Here is a 16,646-nt window from a genome sequence, read left to right on the forward strand (position 1 = left end):
CCTGCAAAAAGGTGGGAAAATGTGGGATACAAATGTAAAATAAATAAAATAAAAATACTAGAGGATTTCTTTAAGACATATGCTAAATCCACTGTGTCTTAAAAAAATACTTTAAAAAATATATTTTCCACATTAAGGGAGGAGGTTGGGCTGAGACCAATGATTGATCGATGGTGATCCTCTAGTATGAGGAGTATCAGCAACTGTGCTGCAATTTCACCTATCTGAGGTCTCTTCCCTTCCTTCCTTCCATTCATTGTTTGACATCTCACACTCTGTAAGAGTAGACCCGTAACATATAACTAACATTAAGCTGCTAACCAATGCACTACCAATTAAACCCCCACCAACCCTAAATTCAAGCACTACTTCTACTCCTGCCCCCCAGACAGCTCCATTTATTCCCGGGGAGGGGGGTGGAAGAGTGCTTGGTGAGCTGGGGCAAAGTCTTTGCAACTGTATCTCCAACGGCTGTGCATGCCACATAAATAGGAACCCTGTATAGCAAAGGTCCGCTGAAACGTGCGCAGCAGCAGTCACTAAGCAATGGGAGTACTTCACTGGATGCTCAATATGAGCTTCCACTCCAATGCTCCCAAGCCTGTCCTGGGCCCTTCCTAGCCAATCAGGTTTTCAAGATATCCATAATGAATATTAATATGAGACTTGCAAGCAGTAGAGGCAGTGCTTGCAAATCTGTCTCATGAATATTCATTGTAGATAGCCTGAAAACCTGATGTCCTAGGGCTTCCCCAGTCAAAGTTTACATTAGGATCATCTGTAATTACATTAGGATCAGTCTGCTGCAGAGCTTAGTTCTAGCCCAAGAGTCTCAAACACCAGTCCAAATTCCACAAACCAGACAGGTTTAAGATACACATAAGGAATACATATAAGAAATCTGCATATCCCACTACCTCCTATATACGCAAATTGCTTCTACATTCAGTAGGGGTATCCTGAAAATTCAACTTGCAGCCCTTGAGGAATGGAGAAAGATTCTTCACTAAATCAAGAGTCAGATTGGGAATAAAAATAAAAGAAAAAATAGTATTGAGTTTTCTACTTGGTATCAGTTACATTTGGGGGCATATTCTTGCTAAATGAATGCCATTAAGACAACTGCGCAGACCTGTACTCCTGGCTAATTCAACTGCAGAAAATTCCAGTGGAAAAGGCCAATTTTCAAAAGTGTTTAGGTATCCAGATTTACAACTCAGGATCTCTGAAAATTTACTAGAAATATGTGAATTTTGGACTAAAAAAGGGAAAAGCTACAAGGAGGATTTAGGTGTTTAGCACTAGTTTTGAACACTATTTTGCTCAGAATTAGGCTCTTAAACTTACAGTATTAGATTCTGGTGAATTTTAAGCTGGAAACCACCAACAACAACTTTGGATTCTAAAATTTAGGAATGCGCTTTTTAAGTACAAAAAAAAAAAAAATCTCATCCAGCATTGGCCACTATGTTCCTGGTATTTGCAGATGTTTCGAATTTAGTTTTCAAGTGCCAACAGGTTCTCCAATCACTTATCTTCTTGGTCTTTTTGCTAAGCTACAACTAGAGTATCTAGAATTTGCCTCAAAAGAGGAAAAAAAATGCATTTCCTCCTCAGATCAGATAGACATAAGCAGCTATTTCACCACTGTTGTTAATGAGGCCCATGTTGATCTCAAGGCAACGTGCACAAGCTTACTTTGATCAGGTTTGGCAGCTCGCATGTAGAACTTCAGTTCCGTAAAGAGTGGCCCATTATCACTAGGTTCCTGAAGTTGAAGGGACGAGAGAAAGAACATTGCTTAACAGCAAGTAACTTGTGATAAATCCAATGATGTTTCACAGTATTTTGCATCACTTAATAGTCCTGAATGCTACTGACCTGCCACCCTGCACTCCTTAAAGGCTTTAGGTATGTCTTGGCATGTCTACAGCCAAAAGAGCATTCTAAAAATAAGTTAATGGCATCCAACCAAAGCTTCCTTATTTACTAACCATATTTGTACCTATTAAATAAAAATCATGACTGGAATGGAAATTAAAAAATTAAAAAAAAGTAAAACTAAAAATCAAAATAATCCAAAGCCAAATGGTCCAAGAAGACAATTCACTTACAGAACTGCAAACATAAGACCAAGACCCCTATTAACAAATTAATAAATATATGTGTAATTAAGCTTAAGCCAATAAGGAGACTGGCTACTAGTAAGGGGTACCACAACAACTGGATAACTGGAGGAACAAAGCAAGGCAGAAGTTAGTCAAACCACACCAAATGTGTGTAATAGGGAATCACCACACCATTTTCACTAGAATCCAGTGATCTTGTTACCAGAATTATAAAATAGGTGTCATAAGAGCTAACACAGTAAAAAAAAAAAAAAAAAAAACTTGTAAATGGCTGTGCACTAATAGTGATATTAGATTAGTGCATTGTCATTAATGCAAAAACAGGTCCACTTGGGATGTTTTCACCTGGACATGTTTTTTTTATGAACAAGGCACAAAAAGGTGCCCAAAATGACCAGATTACCACTGGAGAGAATTGGGGATGACCTCCCGTTACTCCCCCAGTGGTCACTAACCTCCTCCCACCCTCAAAAAACATCTTTAAAAATATGTCGTGCCAGCCTCAGATGTCATACTCAGGTCTATGACAGCACATGCAGGTCCCAGGAGCAGTTTTAGTTGGTACTGCAGTGCACTTCAGACAGGCAAACCCAAGCCCATACCCCCCCCCCCCCCCACCTGTTACATTTGTGGAGGAAACAGCGAGCTCTCCAAAACCCACCACAAACCCACTGTACCCATATATAGGTGCCCCCCTTCACCCATAAGGGCTATGGTAGTGGTGTACAGTTGTGGGTAGTGGGTTTTTTTTTTTTTTTTTGGGGGGGGGGGGCTTAGCAAACAAAGGTAAGGGAGCTATGTTCCTGGGAGTATTTTATGAAGTTCACTGCAGTGTCCCCTAGGGTGCCCGGTTGGTGTCCTGGCATGACAGGGGGACCAGTGCACTACAAATGCTGGCTCCTCCCACGACCAAATGGCTTGCATTTGGATGTTTCTGACATGGACATCTTTGGTTTCGAAAATAGCCGAAAGTCAAAAGACGTCCATGTCTAGGGACGTCCAAATCTAGTGATTTGGATGTCTGACGGTATTTTCGAAACCAAAGATGGATGTCCATATTTTTTCGAAAATACGGTTTTCCCCGCCACTGGATTTGGACATTTTGCAAAGACATCCAAATTGGACGTTTCTTTCGAAAATGCCCCTCTAACTCACCCATGAGGACAAACATCACATGAACTACCTTTACCTTACCAGCACCAAAAGTCATACACAAGATACTATCCAAATACTCGAAAGCCCACTGCCAACTTGACACCTGTCTGGATCCATCATGAGAGATGCTCCAGATGGATTCATTGCTATACTGACAAACCATATAAAAAAAATTACTACAAGATGGTCTCTTCCCAAAAGGCAAAGGTATCATACTGACCCCAATCCTCAAGAATCTAGGTAGGAAAAAAAAAAAAAAAAAAAAAAAAAAGACATCAAACTACAGACCAGTAGAATGTATTCCATTACTAGTCAAGGTCATCGAAGGGCTAGTATCACAATAATTAGGACCACCTATCAAATCACTCTACTTCATTGATCGCAATCAGGCTTCAGATCAGGTCACTGTATGGAAAGCCTTAATATCCCTTATAAATGACAAGGAAAGAAGTAAGCCTAGGCCACAAGGTCCTACTCCTACAATTCGACCTATCCAGCACCTTCGATGTGATAAACCACAACATCCTACTCTACTTAACAATATAGACATAGGAGGTGCTGTGATGAATTGTAAGGGTGATCTGAGGGCATAGGCGCTCACCAACTTATAGATCTGTCCTCCTTTTCCCCTTCACCATACACAATCTGGCTTCAGACCCAGTATCAGCACAGAAACAGTCCCAACCACATTAATTGCTAACTTCAGGAAAGCCTAGGCAGGAAAATCATCCTTATGCAATCTGCTATGTGAAGTGCATTTGATGTGGTAGACCATAATCTGCCACTTGCACTAATGGACAATTAGATACAGGAGGATCTGTTCTAAACAGGCTCAGAGGATTTTTAAAATCTAGATCCTATCAAACCAAATCCCTTAATTCCATCTCCACCCAGTGGGCTCACTTTCACCCATCTTATTCAATATTATTATGTTCCCCTTGGGAAAGGCGTGAATACCCATGGTTACAATAATGTTATTTATACAGATGATGTAACCATCGACATCCCTTTCGAAGATTCTATTGAAGAAGTGCTATTATCAAATCTGGTCTAGAACTGATGGAGGGAGAATTGGTCCTCCACCTTTAAACTAAAATTGAATAGCGAGAAAACAAAATATCATCCAGCCCTCACTGTCAAACTGTCACAATGGATAATGTAATTTATCCATTGAGTCCCAACTAGAGATGCTTAGTATAATAATTGATTCTTACATGTTATTCAACATCCAAGTACAAGCAGTAATCACAAAAACCTTTAAAGCAATGTGGACACTAATCAGGCATCTCTTCCCTAATGGATTTGTTTAGAACTTTAGTACAAACATTTGGTATTATCGCACTTCGATTATTGCAATGCCATTTATGCTGGCTGTAAGGAATCTTCCTTAAAAAAATCTACAGAAAGCTCAAAGTACAGCAGCCAGATTAGTCTGCAAGGCTACGAGGTTCGAAAGTGCAGTTTTCATTTTTGTACTGTTAATTACAATAAGTTGCTAGCCACATTGAACCTGATCTTTGGGATAATGTGGGATATAAATGAAATAAAATAAAATTGAAGGATTCTTGAAATCCAGATCCTACCAAGTCAAACAACGCTATATTCTCTCCTCACAATGGACCCCTAAATGTGGAGTACCACAGAGCTCCCCATTACCCCCAATCCTATTCAATACTTTGACGGCCCCCTCAACTGAGTAACAAGCTGGAGGCAAATGGCTAGAAAACTCATACGCGGACATCACAATATTCATATCTTTCAAAGAGGACATACAAAGATCCTAAACACAATCAAGGGTGGTATGAACATCATGAAAATGTGGGCTTCAACTGTTAAACTAAAATTGAACAAGGAAAACACAAAAATCAATGGTAATATTCTGCCTCTATCGACCAGTTCAATACCTAAGTTTCACACTAACTCAAACTAGCCACCCCCTCAGACAATAAAATCCTGGGCATCACAATTGATCAACACCTCATCTTTGATGGACACATCACAGGTAACAAAAAGATAGGTCGGCACACTCTGGAAACTTAAAAGAATCAAAAACCTACTCTCAAAGTCATTCCGATTGGTGGTACAAGCACTAACACTATCCCAAATTGACTATTGCAATGGTCTATATGCAGGCTGCAAGGAACAAAGTCTGATAAAACTCCAAACCACCTCAAAACAATGCAACCAGACTAATTCACAGAGCCAAAAAATACCAAAGAGCCACCCCACTACTTCATGCTCTACACTGGCTACCAATAAAATCCAGAATAGAACTTAAACTCACCACACTTGTATTCTCCTCCTTACAGGGTTTAGCACTCTATTTCCCCAACTGCAGGAAATAACTTACAAGTCCATCTTCAGTATAAATTTCCCCTTCCTAGCTACCAAACTTTGGAACGTGCTCCCAACAGATATGAGATGGTCTCCTATCTTTCCATAAACGCCTGAAGACTCACCTCTATGCAAAACTGCAGGTACAGAACAGATAACTCCTCAGGTCACAAGTTACAGCTCATCTCTCTATATAAAACGCACCTCCAACGTTCTAATGAAGCCTCACTTTCCAAACGTTCTAAAAGTGAGGCGGCAGAGACCACTTTTCCTACATGAGTGTCTGCCCCGCCCATGCGTCAAACGAAATGACTTTTAGGGCGGAGCAATGACACTCGCCAACCGTGTCACACTGCTGATTGACTATGCCTCGGATGACGACGCTAGCACGGACAACCTCTTCCCACAGCACTACAGTAACGCCGGGTGCTTAGAGAGGCCGTACGCGACTGTGCCTCTGAGCGAGCCTCCCACCCGACTTGGTCATTCACCAAGCCTCCTTACGCAGATGGCGTGGGTGCGTACAAAGGCCGTACATGACTGCGCCTCTGAGCGAGAAAAAGGCGGAGCTTCTGGCGCTTCCACCTCCCTCCCCACCCGAGTTGGTCATTCACCAAGCCTCTTTACGCAGATGGCCTGACTTAGTGTCTGTGGCCTTACGCAAAAGGCGCTAGCTGCGTCGCAGTAGCCGCTCTTGACGGCGGATGGTGAGAGGCTGAGGGAGGGAGAAAGAGAAAGAAACAGAACGGTGACGGAAGGTCGAGGAAGGAAATGCCGGGGGTGAGAGCGAGGCCTGGATCCGGTTCACCTTCGTGAGAGCTTCCACCCCAAACCCCACCTCAGCTGCAGAGCCGCCTGGGACATGCGATCCGCCTTCGTGAGAGCTTCCACCCCACCTCAGCTGCACAGCCGCTTGGGACACGCACAGACTCCAAACACTACCAGGAACAAAAAAAAAAAGGTTTATGTCTCCTTCCCTGCTCCCAGGACACAGGTATTCAGAAGTCCTTCCACCGGGTTATGGGTGTCCCAGCAATTTGGGGGGGGGGGGGGGGGGGGGGGCTTTAAATTGTGTGTTTACAGAGTTTGGGAATTTGTTTCCCCCTTCCCCTTGCAAGACAATGTTTGAGGCAAACGAAGGGATTGGAAGCCACGGCACCACATACACTCACTATCAGACTCACACAGTCTGTCTCTCTGTCTTACACACACTCTCACTCACACAAACACTGTCACAATGACCTCGCCTGTGGTCCTGCACACACACTCTCACATCAAGTACAGGAAGCAGACAATGGCCTGAGAGAATCCGGTACAGCCAAAACAGATGATCTGGGCCAAGAAAATAAAATGTTTGTGGTCCTTATTTTCTTTTTCCTAATAAATCTGTGGCATGCGCCCTCGCTTCATCACAACAAATACTGAGGCACAAATCAGCAACAAGGACTGCCAACACGCCGTGCAACCACAAAGCAATCACACACACACTCTCTCTCTCTCTCTCTCAATCACTCTGTCTCACACACACACAAACACTGTCTCTATGACCGCCCCTGTGGTCCGGCAAGCACACACTCTCTCACAACAGACGGAATTACACCAGAAGGAGGGGCTCATGGAAATCCGTTCCACACGCACACACTCTGTATCTCTCTGTCACACAAACACACAGTCTCTATCACACACACACTCTTTCAATCCCTCTGTGTGTCTCTCTCACACACACTCACTATTGGACTCGCACAGTCTTCACACACACTCACTATCGGACATACACAGTCTGTCTCTCTGTCTTACACACACTCTTACACACTCTGTCACAATGACCGCCCCTGTGGTCCTGCACACACACTCTCTGACATCAGACGGAAGGACAGCAAGGGAAGGAGGGGGGTCATGGAACTCCTCTGTCTCACTCTCACACACACTCACTATCAGACTCACAGTCTTCACATACACTCACTATCGGAGTCACACAGTCTGTCTCACAAACACTCTCTCACAATGACCGCACCTGTGGCCCTACACAGGGCCTCCTCCTTCCTCATTATACACCCTTCACTATTACTCCATCTCATTACAATACTTTAATATTAACTATTTGGTTAACAAAAAAAAAAAAAAAAAAACTAATCAATATAACCTTGCTAGCGCCCGTTTCATTTCTAACAGAATCGGGCCTTTTTTACTAGTATATTAATAAGCCTCGCCACACCCTTTCCTCCTCTTCCTTTCTACATTCCCTCCCCCCGCCCCCCCCCCCCCCACCCAGCACTATGTAAACCCACACCAATTCTCTATCTCTGTGCCATGTAAGCCACATAGTTCCAACTCATCGCTGCTAATCTACGTAATACCATGCAGACTCACAAACAAGCCTACTCTTACATGCACTTCGTAATACCATGTAAGCCACATTGAAATGACAGCTGTAAAATGTGTGATATAAATACTAAAATTGAAATTGAAAGTATCCCTAAATTACAGTTACTTTCCAAGCCTTAAAATTTGTGGTACTTTAATACTAAATACCCATTCAAAATTTGTATGGAATTTAAACACAGTCCTGTAATAACATTTTACTATTTTCAGCAACAGACCACCACACTTACTCAAATGTTTAAGCCCTACAGATGCTTACAAAAGGTGTAAAGTATGCAGCATGAATTTAACACATTTTTCCTCGAATACAAGTTTATAAGTAAAAGCACAACATTGACCAAAAAAAAAACCAAAAAACCTACAAATCCTCCTCTAAGGACAAGACATACAAAGCCAGCTTATCCCAATACAACATACCTCCTATACATAAGGCGGCAGTTTACAGGTATAGAAACAGACTTAGCAGTAAGAAAGAAACTGCTACATTAAGGACCAGAGAAGTTTAAAGTGGAGTGGAGGAGTGGCCTAGTGGTTAGGGTGGTGGACTTTGGTCCTGGGGAACTGAGGAACTGAGTTCGATTCCCGGCACAGGCAGCTCCTTGTGAACTCTGGGCAAGTCACTTAACCCTCCATTGCCTGCCGCATAGAGCCTGCCATGAGTGGGAAAGCGCGGGGTACAAATGTAACAAAAATAAAAAAAATAAAAATACAAGATGCAAGATGCTTCCCCACCCACTGACCACGTGACCCCAAAAATTCTCATTTCCACCCTAGTCTGTCTGCTCAAAAGCAAGATCAAACAGCTACATTCCAGGCCAACCTTAAAATGAGGGCACATGTGTATGTAGGGAAGTGACCTACAGCCTTGTGGTTATGGCTCCTGCAGAAAATCAGAGCCCAAGAGGAATTGCAGGTAGCAGATTTTTTTGTTTTTTCAATTGTCAACATTTGTATCAACTATGAACACAACTGCGTTGCTGTGAAAAATCAGAACTGCTTCAAGCTTACAGATTCCTTTAGATTGAGTGGATTGCTGAAAGCTAAGGTTTCCAACTATCATCCACTATTAAACTGTACTCCTAGGGAAAATCTGCACTCGCACAAATGTTGCAACTATAAGAACTTTTCAGTTTAGAAAACTAATTACTATTCAGAGACATTATTTTTAGTAACTATAGTATTGCAGAATTTTGCATGCAGAATTTCTTTATCCATACCAGACAAGTGGGAATGTTGTTATCCACAGACCAGCTGATAGAGGTAGAAAAAATAAGTAGTTCCTTGTGATTTGCCCTGTAAGGGACTTGTGTAGCCACGAAATGTTCAGTATTTGTTTCCAGCAGATGGTGGATGGCCCATGCAGACCTTAGTCGCTGCTTCTGAGCAAGCTCCTAACCCAGTTCTAGGGCTAGGTGTTAGAGCAGGAAAGTACAGTCTTAATGGGAATTCCGATTTCCTGAAGCTGGGGTGACTTAGTGGCGTTGAGTCTCCTCCTCCCCCCCCCCCAATATACCACACCTACTGTAGGATGCCTTTTGGTTGAGAGATCTGCTTTCTACCATAAGAATCCACTTTTTATTTTTCTGACTATTCTGTCTTAAAGTTATGCCTGCATTTATCATCAGCTGAGCCATCGGATCTTTACACCTCTTCCCAACAACAATCTGGTTTCTTTTCCATTTCTTCAGATAATGGACAGAGAAGCCTTTGCCTCTAAGCTTCCTTCAGGTCAGTTTTGTTCAGTCACTTTATGAACCCTGTGCTGCCCATCTGTCACCGATTTTTTGGCGCCATTTTTGGCTCCTCACACGGCTGGCTAAGAAACCTTCAAGGGCTGATGGATTTTCACAATTCGTTCTCTCTTGGCTGCAGCCTTTTTTTTTCCCTCCAAGAGCTTGCGTTTCTTTCTCCTGGTGTAAGTTGATGCTGAGTATGTCACTACTGCAAGTATTCTAGTGGCTCTCGGGGGGGGGGGGGGGGGTGGGGGGTTGCTGTTTTGTCTCAAGCTTCAGTTATAGGTAGTCACACTGTTGGGCTGGTTGTCACTTTCCATGTCCAGTGGGCTTGGTACAGTATCCATTTTGCTCACTGAAAGTTGCTATTGCTCCCTCCCTCAACTGTACAGTTATGTTTTTTTTTGTGGGGGAGGGGGGTTATTTTTTTTTTTTTTTAATATCTCATGAGTCCAGTGCTCCCAACCACTTGTTTAGTGTGCCTTCACAGCCTCTCATTATGGTAAGTAGGATGAGCAGCTCGTGTTCTAGAATATCTTTTTGGGATTGGCAGGATGCTCATATGCTTTATAACAGTTGCGTTCGTAGTTGCTACAAATGTTGGCAATTGCAAATCTGTGCTACCCACAATTCCTCTTGGGTTCCATAGATTGCACAATGACTCCAGAAGTCCTAACCATAAGGCTTTAGGTCACTTCCCTAGCTAATCCCCCTTCAACATTCTCTCAGCAGTGTAACTTCTCTGTGTTCATCCCACCCCATATTTCCCCAGCTCATCTGGACATCCCCTACCTTTATCTCTAGCTCTTCTTTCCACACATCCCCAGTTCTCCCCCTAGCTCCACTAGTTCAGCTTACCTCCCACACATCCTCTTAGTCTCTATTGCCCCCCCCCCCCATACACACACAAATACATCTCCTATCCTTTGCCTCCTCCAGGTCATCTCCCCTTTTATACACGTTCTGCTTAGCCAGTGCTTCCTTATCCCATTTCTTTAGCCCTTTAGCTCCCCCCACCCCCACCCCCTAGTCTGTACCTTCACCGACTTCTCTCTCCAAACTCTATCTTTGCCGACAATGCTTTCCCTCATTCTCAAACTCGGCAACTGACATGACCTCCCTGCAACATGTAGCTCTTGCAGTGTGCGATATGTGGTCCTTGAAATCCTCAGCTGTTCAAATCTTGCAAGAACAGCACAGGACTTCCTGCACCATGCTGGCTGCATGCTGGAAGAGTTAGGCGGTGCAGAAAGGCTATGGAAGCAGCTGAGTTTCAACCAGGACTACCTCTGTCTCTAGGCAAGTTGCGCTGCGTACGCCTTGTAGCGCTATAGAAATGCTAAATAGTAGTAGTAGTAGGCAAGTTGCTGTGTTGGACAAGGTAAATTCTGTAACACACAGTTGAAGATTTTCCCAGGGAGTATTCTACATACTCAGCCTTAGTATAAATTGGGGGTAGAAGATTTCTCTTACCACTTTTATAACATAGGGAGCATCACGCCCAACAGACTTTGAAGAATTTTCATCAGCTGTTACAGGGGGAGAGAAAAAAAAATGTTTCTTGCACATGTTCAGATTTGTGATCATAACTACAATGTGTAATTTGCACAAAATAAAACAGAACTAAAGTTGGTAGCTTAAATTGATTACAAAAATACAGGGTTAATAGGTTCTCAACCTAATAGCAACAAATGACTGCTTTAAGACTGTTTATCTAAACTTTCAGTGCCAGCGAACATCATGTTGTGTATAATCCTTATATTAAATTACTTTGAGAGGCCTTTACATTTCATGGTAGTAATATACAAACCTGTTCTTGGAGTGGATTTCAGGATCTCTAGACGTATGAAATGTCTCCTGCATTTCAATCTTTAGAGCCCACTATATGTTCTGAAAAACTTTATTAAGAAGTCCTAGGTTGTCAGTGTTATGTGCCCATGCTAGACTTACAGCCTCATCCCTTTTCAGATGGCAACTCTGAATGGTATGCCTATGCCTGGAACAATCTTCCTTTACCCATATGCCTTGCCCCCTCCCTACCCATCTTCAAATCTCTGCTTAAAACTCACCTCTTCAATGCTGCCTTCGGCGCCTAACCGCTTGAGAAATATAGAATGCCCCCATCTATCCACCCTATCAGATTAACTCGTCCTCTAGATTGTACACTTGTCTTTAGATTGTTCTCTTGTCTTTTAGATTGTAAGCTCTTTGAGCAGAGACTGTCCTATGTTTAAATTGTACAGCGCTGCGTAACCCTAGTAGCGCTTTAGAAATGTTAGTTAGTTAGTTAGGAAATGAAGTTTGTAATATATGATCATGCTTTTCTCTCTCTGCTCTGAAAGACCCATGCCATAATTCAGCCTGGTCTGATATCCTCATTCAGTCTTGTATAAAATGACAAGTACAAAACTCAACCTGGTGTTGAAGGTACTGAAACATGAAAATGAATGCTCTTCTACCCTTCTTACACCAACTATATAAGTCTTGCAAATATTTTGGATAACTGATGACTAAACATTTTTTTTTTTTTTTTTTACAATAGTCATGAAAGGGGTGGTGAGATTGCAGGGACAAGTGAGAGCATAAAGATCGGCCAGCAAAAAATCGGAACCTCTAGGAGAGTAAGCTGCAGCATATGTGTCTGCCACATCTGGAGCTGGTGAGCATTTACCCTCAGTTGCACCTGCTATTGCTGAGCTAGGGAGCACTGTGATTTGTGACAGTTCAGGCCTCAGGGACTACCAACAGGCATAGTGGGAAGCGGAGGAATGAAAGCGCATCTGCATCTAGCTCTTCGGATTCCTCCTCTTCCTCTATATCATCACCCGAAAGACCTGGGGGGGGGGGGGGGGGGGGAAGGTAGATACAGGAAGCAGGACAGCCAGCCCTAGCTGCATTGACTGAATTGTGGGAAAGTGTTCCATGTGTTCCCTGTAAGCGGATAGCTATAAAAGTAGTATACTGATGTTTTTAAGCAGGGCCACGGGACAGACTAAGAATAAAGGGTAAAAAGGAGAGACCGTGATAAAGGTGCCTAAAAAACTTTTAGTAACTGGACTATGCTGGCATTCCATTTGTCAACGAGCAAGTTTCTTTGAAAAAGGTCTTCTTAAAGACCCACCTCATAGATCAACACATTACGTGTTTTTCAACGTCTGCATCAGCTGTCCTCCGGTGACTGAGCTACAGATCCACACCTCACCGCGTACTTTTAAACGTGTTTATCAGATGTTCACTTATCAACCGAAACTCCTGATGCAACACAACGGTTGTGTCGAGTCTTTTTTCATCAATAAACAAGTGTTTTTAACGTCTATTTATCCAGGATTTGGTTTGCCTTGGGCAAACATCCCACTTTCTCCTATACCAGTACCTGGACCAGGGCATTTTTGCAGTTAGCTAGTATGGTGAGGTACTATGAGCTGTCCCAGCATATGGCTTTATTCGTTTATGTGGATCCTATTGTTGGCATGCACAGAGACAATGAAGGTTGGGCTTGGCTCAACTATGATGAGTGCTTCAGGAAAAAGATGTTGGGTAACAAATTTGTGTCTTGGGAACATAGGATGTCAACTTATGTTTCACTCGGATGAACAACAAGGGCCATGTGGGGTTGCAATTCAGCCTTCCTTTTGTTCACTTGGAGGGAATGGATCATGGCTCCTTGCAGGTTGGAAAGGCCAATGGTAGCGGCTCCAGGGAATTGTGTGGTTGGGGGGGAGGGAAAGGGCAAGGAATTGACCTAGTAAGATCAGGGAATGATGTTTGCTAGAAGTTCAATAAAGGGTCAAGACATCCAGAAAGTTGCCATGGTTTACAGAACTATCCATCCTAAAAAGGGAATGTCGACACCTTAAAAAGCAATGAAGATGAACAAAGATACTACTGATAAATCTAAATGGAAGTCAGCCTTCCAACGCTACAAAAAGAAGGTAGCTGACTCAAAACACCAGTACTATAGCAGCCTAATAGGTCAAGATGATCTTGACAACAACAACAAAAAAACTTCTCCTTAAACTAGCTTCTACTAATGATGATGAACATTCACAGAAAACATGTCCACCCACCCAAGACCTAGCTGATCATCTCGCCAATAAGATCCTCCAAATTAGGTCCGAACTATCTAAAATTTCTCCAACAGAAGAAAATAGTCCAACCAGTAGTTCAGCCTTAATAGCCAGAGAGCCTACAAAAGGACTCAAAACTGACCAAAACTAGGAATCTTTTCAACCACAGTTGAGGATGCAAGACTACTGCTGTTGAAATGCTAAAGAGCTAACGACTCCCTGGATCAATGCCCAAAATATCTACTCAAATCCATTCCTGTGGAAGCAGTAACCTGGATACTCAATGGTCTCAATGAACTGTTAAATACTGGCTCTCTTCCTTCTGATATGGGCAAAATTGCTCACTCCATTGCTGAAGGGATTGGAGCTAGACACAACTTCACCTACAAACTACCATCCAGTGGCAAGCATACCCCTTTTTACTAAAGTAATCCTACATTAGTAAACAACTCTTTATATCTGGAAAATTTTCTATTTTACACAGATCACAATTTGGCTTCAGACTGTCACACAGTACGGAAACATTGCTGTTGGTTGCCTTTGCATAGGTGTTGTTTGACATATGTAGTTAGAACTAAGTAATTCTTCTCCAATTCTTCTCAGCAGCGTTTGAAGCGGTAGCTCACACATTGCTACTCGAACGCCTGGATCAGATAGGAACAACAGGGACTGTGCTCAAATGGTTCTGTGAATTCCTTTCAAATCAAAGCTATTCTGGTCAAGCAAAACAACCAGCTTTATTATTATTATTATTATTTATTGCATTTGTATCCCATCTTATCCCACCTATTTGCAGGCTGAAAGTGGCTTACATAATTTGTTACACAGTTAATCCTGGATGTCTGGTACAATTATTGTTGTGCAGAGATTAATTAAGGGAAGAAGTAAAGAGAAGAAGGAAGGAATTTAATAGGTATGTTAGACTATCGGTTTTCAGAGGTGGATTAGTATGGTTCTGGGTTTTCATTGTAGGCTTTGTTGAAGAAATATGTCTTGAGGGATTTGCGAAAGACAGTTTCGTTGATTGTTTTCAGGTCTCTAGGTAGTGCGTTCCATAACTTCGTACTCATGTAGGAGAAGGTGGTATTATGCATCATCTTGTATTTTAGTCCTTTGCAGTTGGGGTAGTGCAGGTTGAGAAATTTGCGGGAGGATTTTGAGGCGTTTCTGGGAGGTAAGTCCACAAGGTTTAACATGTAGATTGGGGCGTCTGTGTGAATGATTTTGTGTACCATTGTACAGATCTTGAATGCAATACGTTCCTTAAGTGGGAGCCAGTGGAGTTTCTCTCTTAAGGCTTTTGCGCTTTCATATTTGGTTTTTCCAAATAGCAGTCTGGCCGCAGTATTCTGGGCAGTTTGGAGTTTTTTGATGTTCTGCTCTTTGCAGCCTGCGTACAATGCATTGCAGTAATCGAGATGACTTATCACCATTGGCTGTACCAGGGTTCAGAATATGTATCTCGGAAAGTAAGGTTTTACTCTTGAGTTTCCACATGGAATAAGAACATCTTTTTCGTCGTGTTTTTCACGTGAGCATCGAGAGTGAGGTTTCGATCTATGGTTACTCCTAGAATTTTCCAACTACTGGTCTCCTAACTGCGGGGTCCTGCAGGAATCTCAACTCTCACCCACCCTGTTCAATCTCTTTATATCATCCCTTGCAACAATACACCTGGGACTTAACTACTATTATCCTACACAGGTGACATTCTGCTTCTTTTACCAGTGACAGCATCAAACAAAAACCCAACTCGTCGGTAGAGAATAGCATGACCGCCGTCAGCACCTGGGCCCTGGCCAATAAACTGAAATTGAATGCGCAAAAAAACAAGGTCCTATGATTCCAAAATCATGGAGTTGAGGTCCCATCATCAATATCTTTGCCCAATAGTCAAAGCTTTATAGTTGAGTCTGAAACCAGAGTACTAGGGGTCCTGCTCAATTCTTCACTCACCTTCTCATTCCATATTAACCAGCTATGGGGAGGGAAAAAAAACTATTCAAAATGAGGCAGCGACATCTAGTGAGATCATTCTTCAATCAAAAAGCCTTCGCACTACTAGTCCAAATGTTAGTTCTAACTCACTTGGATTACTGTAACAATCTATTTCTTGGCATTAAGTGTCAATAAAAAAAAAAAAACAGCAAATCATACAGAATACAACTGCTAGACTAATACAGATTAAATAGATATACCAGTGTTTCAACTAAATCTCAAACTGCACTGACTTCCCATAGCAGAAAGACTAAGTTCAAAGCTGCTTGTTTAGTTTTTCAAATCTTACAGGGTTTCACCTCTGAACTGCTAAGACTGCTTCGTTACATCTGGTCCAGTCTAACAAACTGAAAGAACTGATGCTAGCATCACTGTTTCAAAAGACAACTCGATATCAGAAGGATTTACAGCTGTTTCCATATTTGGAATTAAAATATGTAACAGTCCTATTGCCATCAGAATCTTAGCTTCAGGAAGAGGCTAAAAAGAAACTCTTCCCAAAGACTACTTCATAATAATCCATTATGACTTCTACCTCCTAGTACCACCCACTATCCTTTCTTATAATATTTTTGATCTCATACATTATGTCAATGATATCTAATTTTCTCATACCTCACACTAACACTATCTGCTTGTGTCTCACCTAGGTGTAAATTGCACTGAACCCTGGACAGGGGATATTAGTGGTATACAAGAATTGATTTGAATTCGATCATCAGGAACAGAATTTTCAGTACACTGGGTCTTTTTAATCCAAAGAGGCAGAGGAAGAGGGCAGTACAGGCCCAATCGTGAGACAAGTACAAAATAGTCATCATGAAGAGATTCGGGTGTTCAATCTTATT

General features: G+C 42.3%; 1 protein-coding gene across 4 annotated transcripts in view; it reads right to left on the minus strand.

The window, feature by feature from the left end:
- VRK1 (VRK serine/threonine kinase 1) overlaps positions 1-16,646 on the minus strand; it is a 158,194-nt gene that overhangs the window by 102,272 nt on the left and 39,276 nt on the right. For all 4 annotated transcript variants that reach the window (XM_030215163.1, XM_030215162.1, XM_030215161.1 and 1 more), the window contains exons 3-4: positions 11,207-11,262; positions 1,699-1,768 (exon numbers count right to left, since the gene is read on the minus strand). In XM_030215163.1, coding sequence (XP_030071023.1) covers positions 1,699-1,768; positions 11,207-11,262 — 126 coding nt within the window. The remainder of the gene's footprint in view (positions 1-1,698; positions 1,769-11,206; positions 11,263-16,646) is intronic.

The sequence above is a fragment of the Microcaecilia unicolor genome, chromosome 9 (assembly GCF_901765095.1).
Source record: "Microcaecilia unicolor chromosome 9, aMicUni1.1, whole genome shotgun sequence".
In the NCBI taxonomy this organism is placed as follows: Eukaryota; Metazoa; Chordata; class Amphibia; order Gymnophiona; family Siphonopidae; genus Microcaecilia; species Microcaecilia unicolor.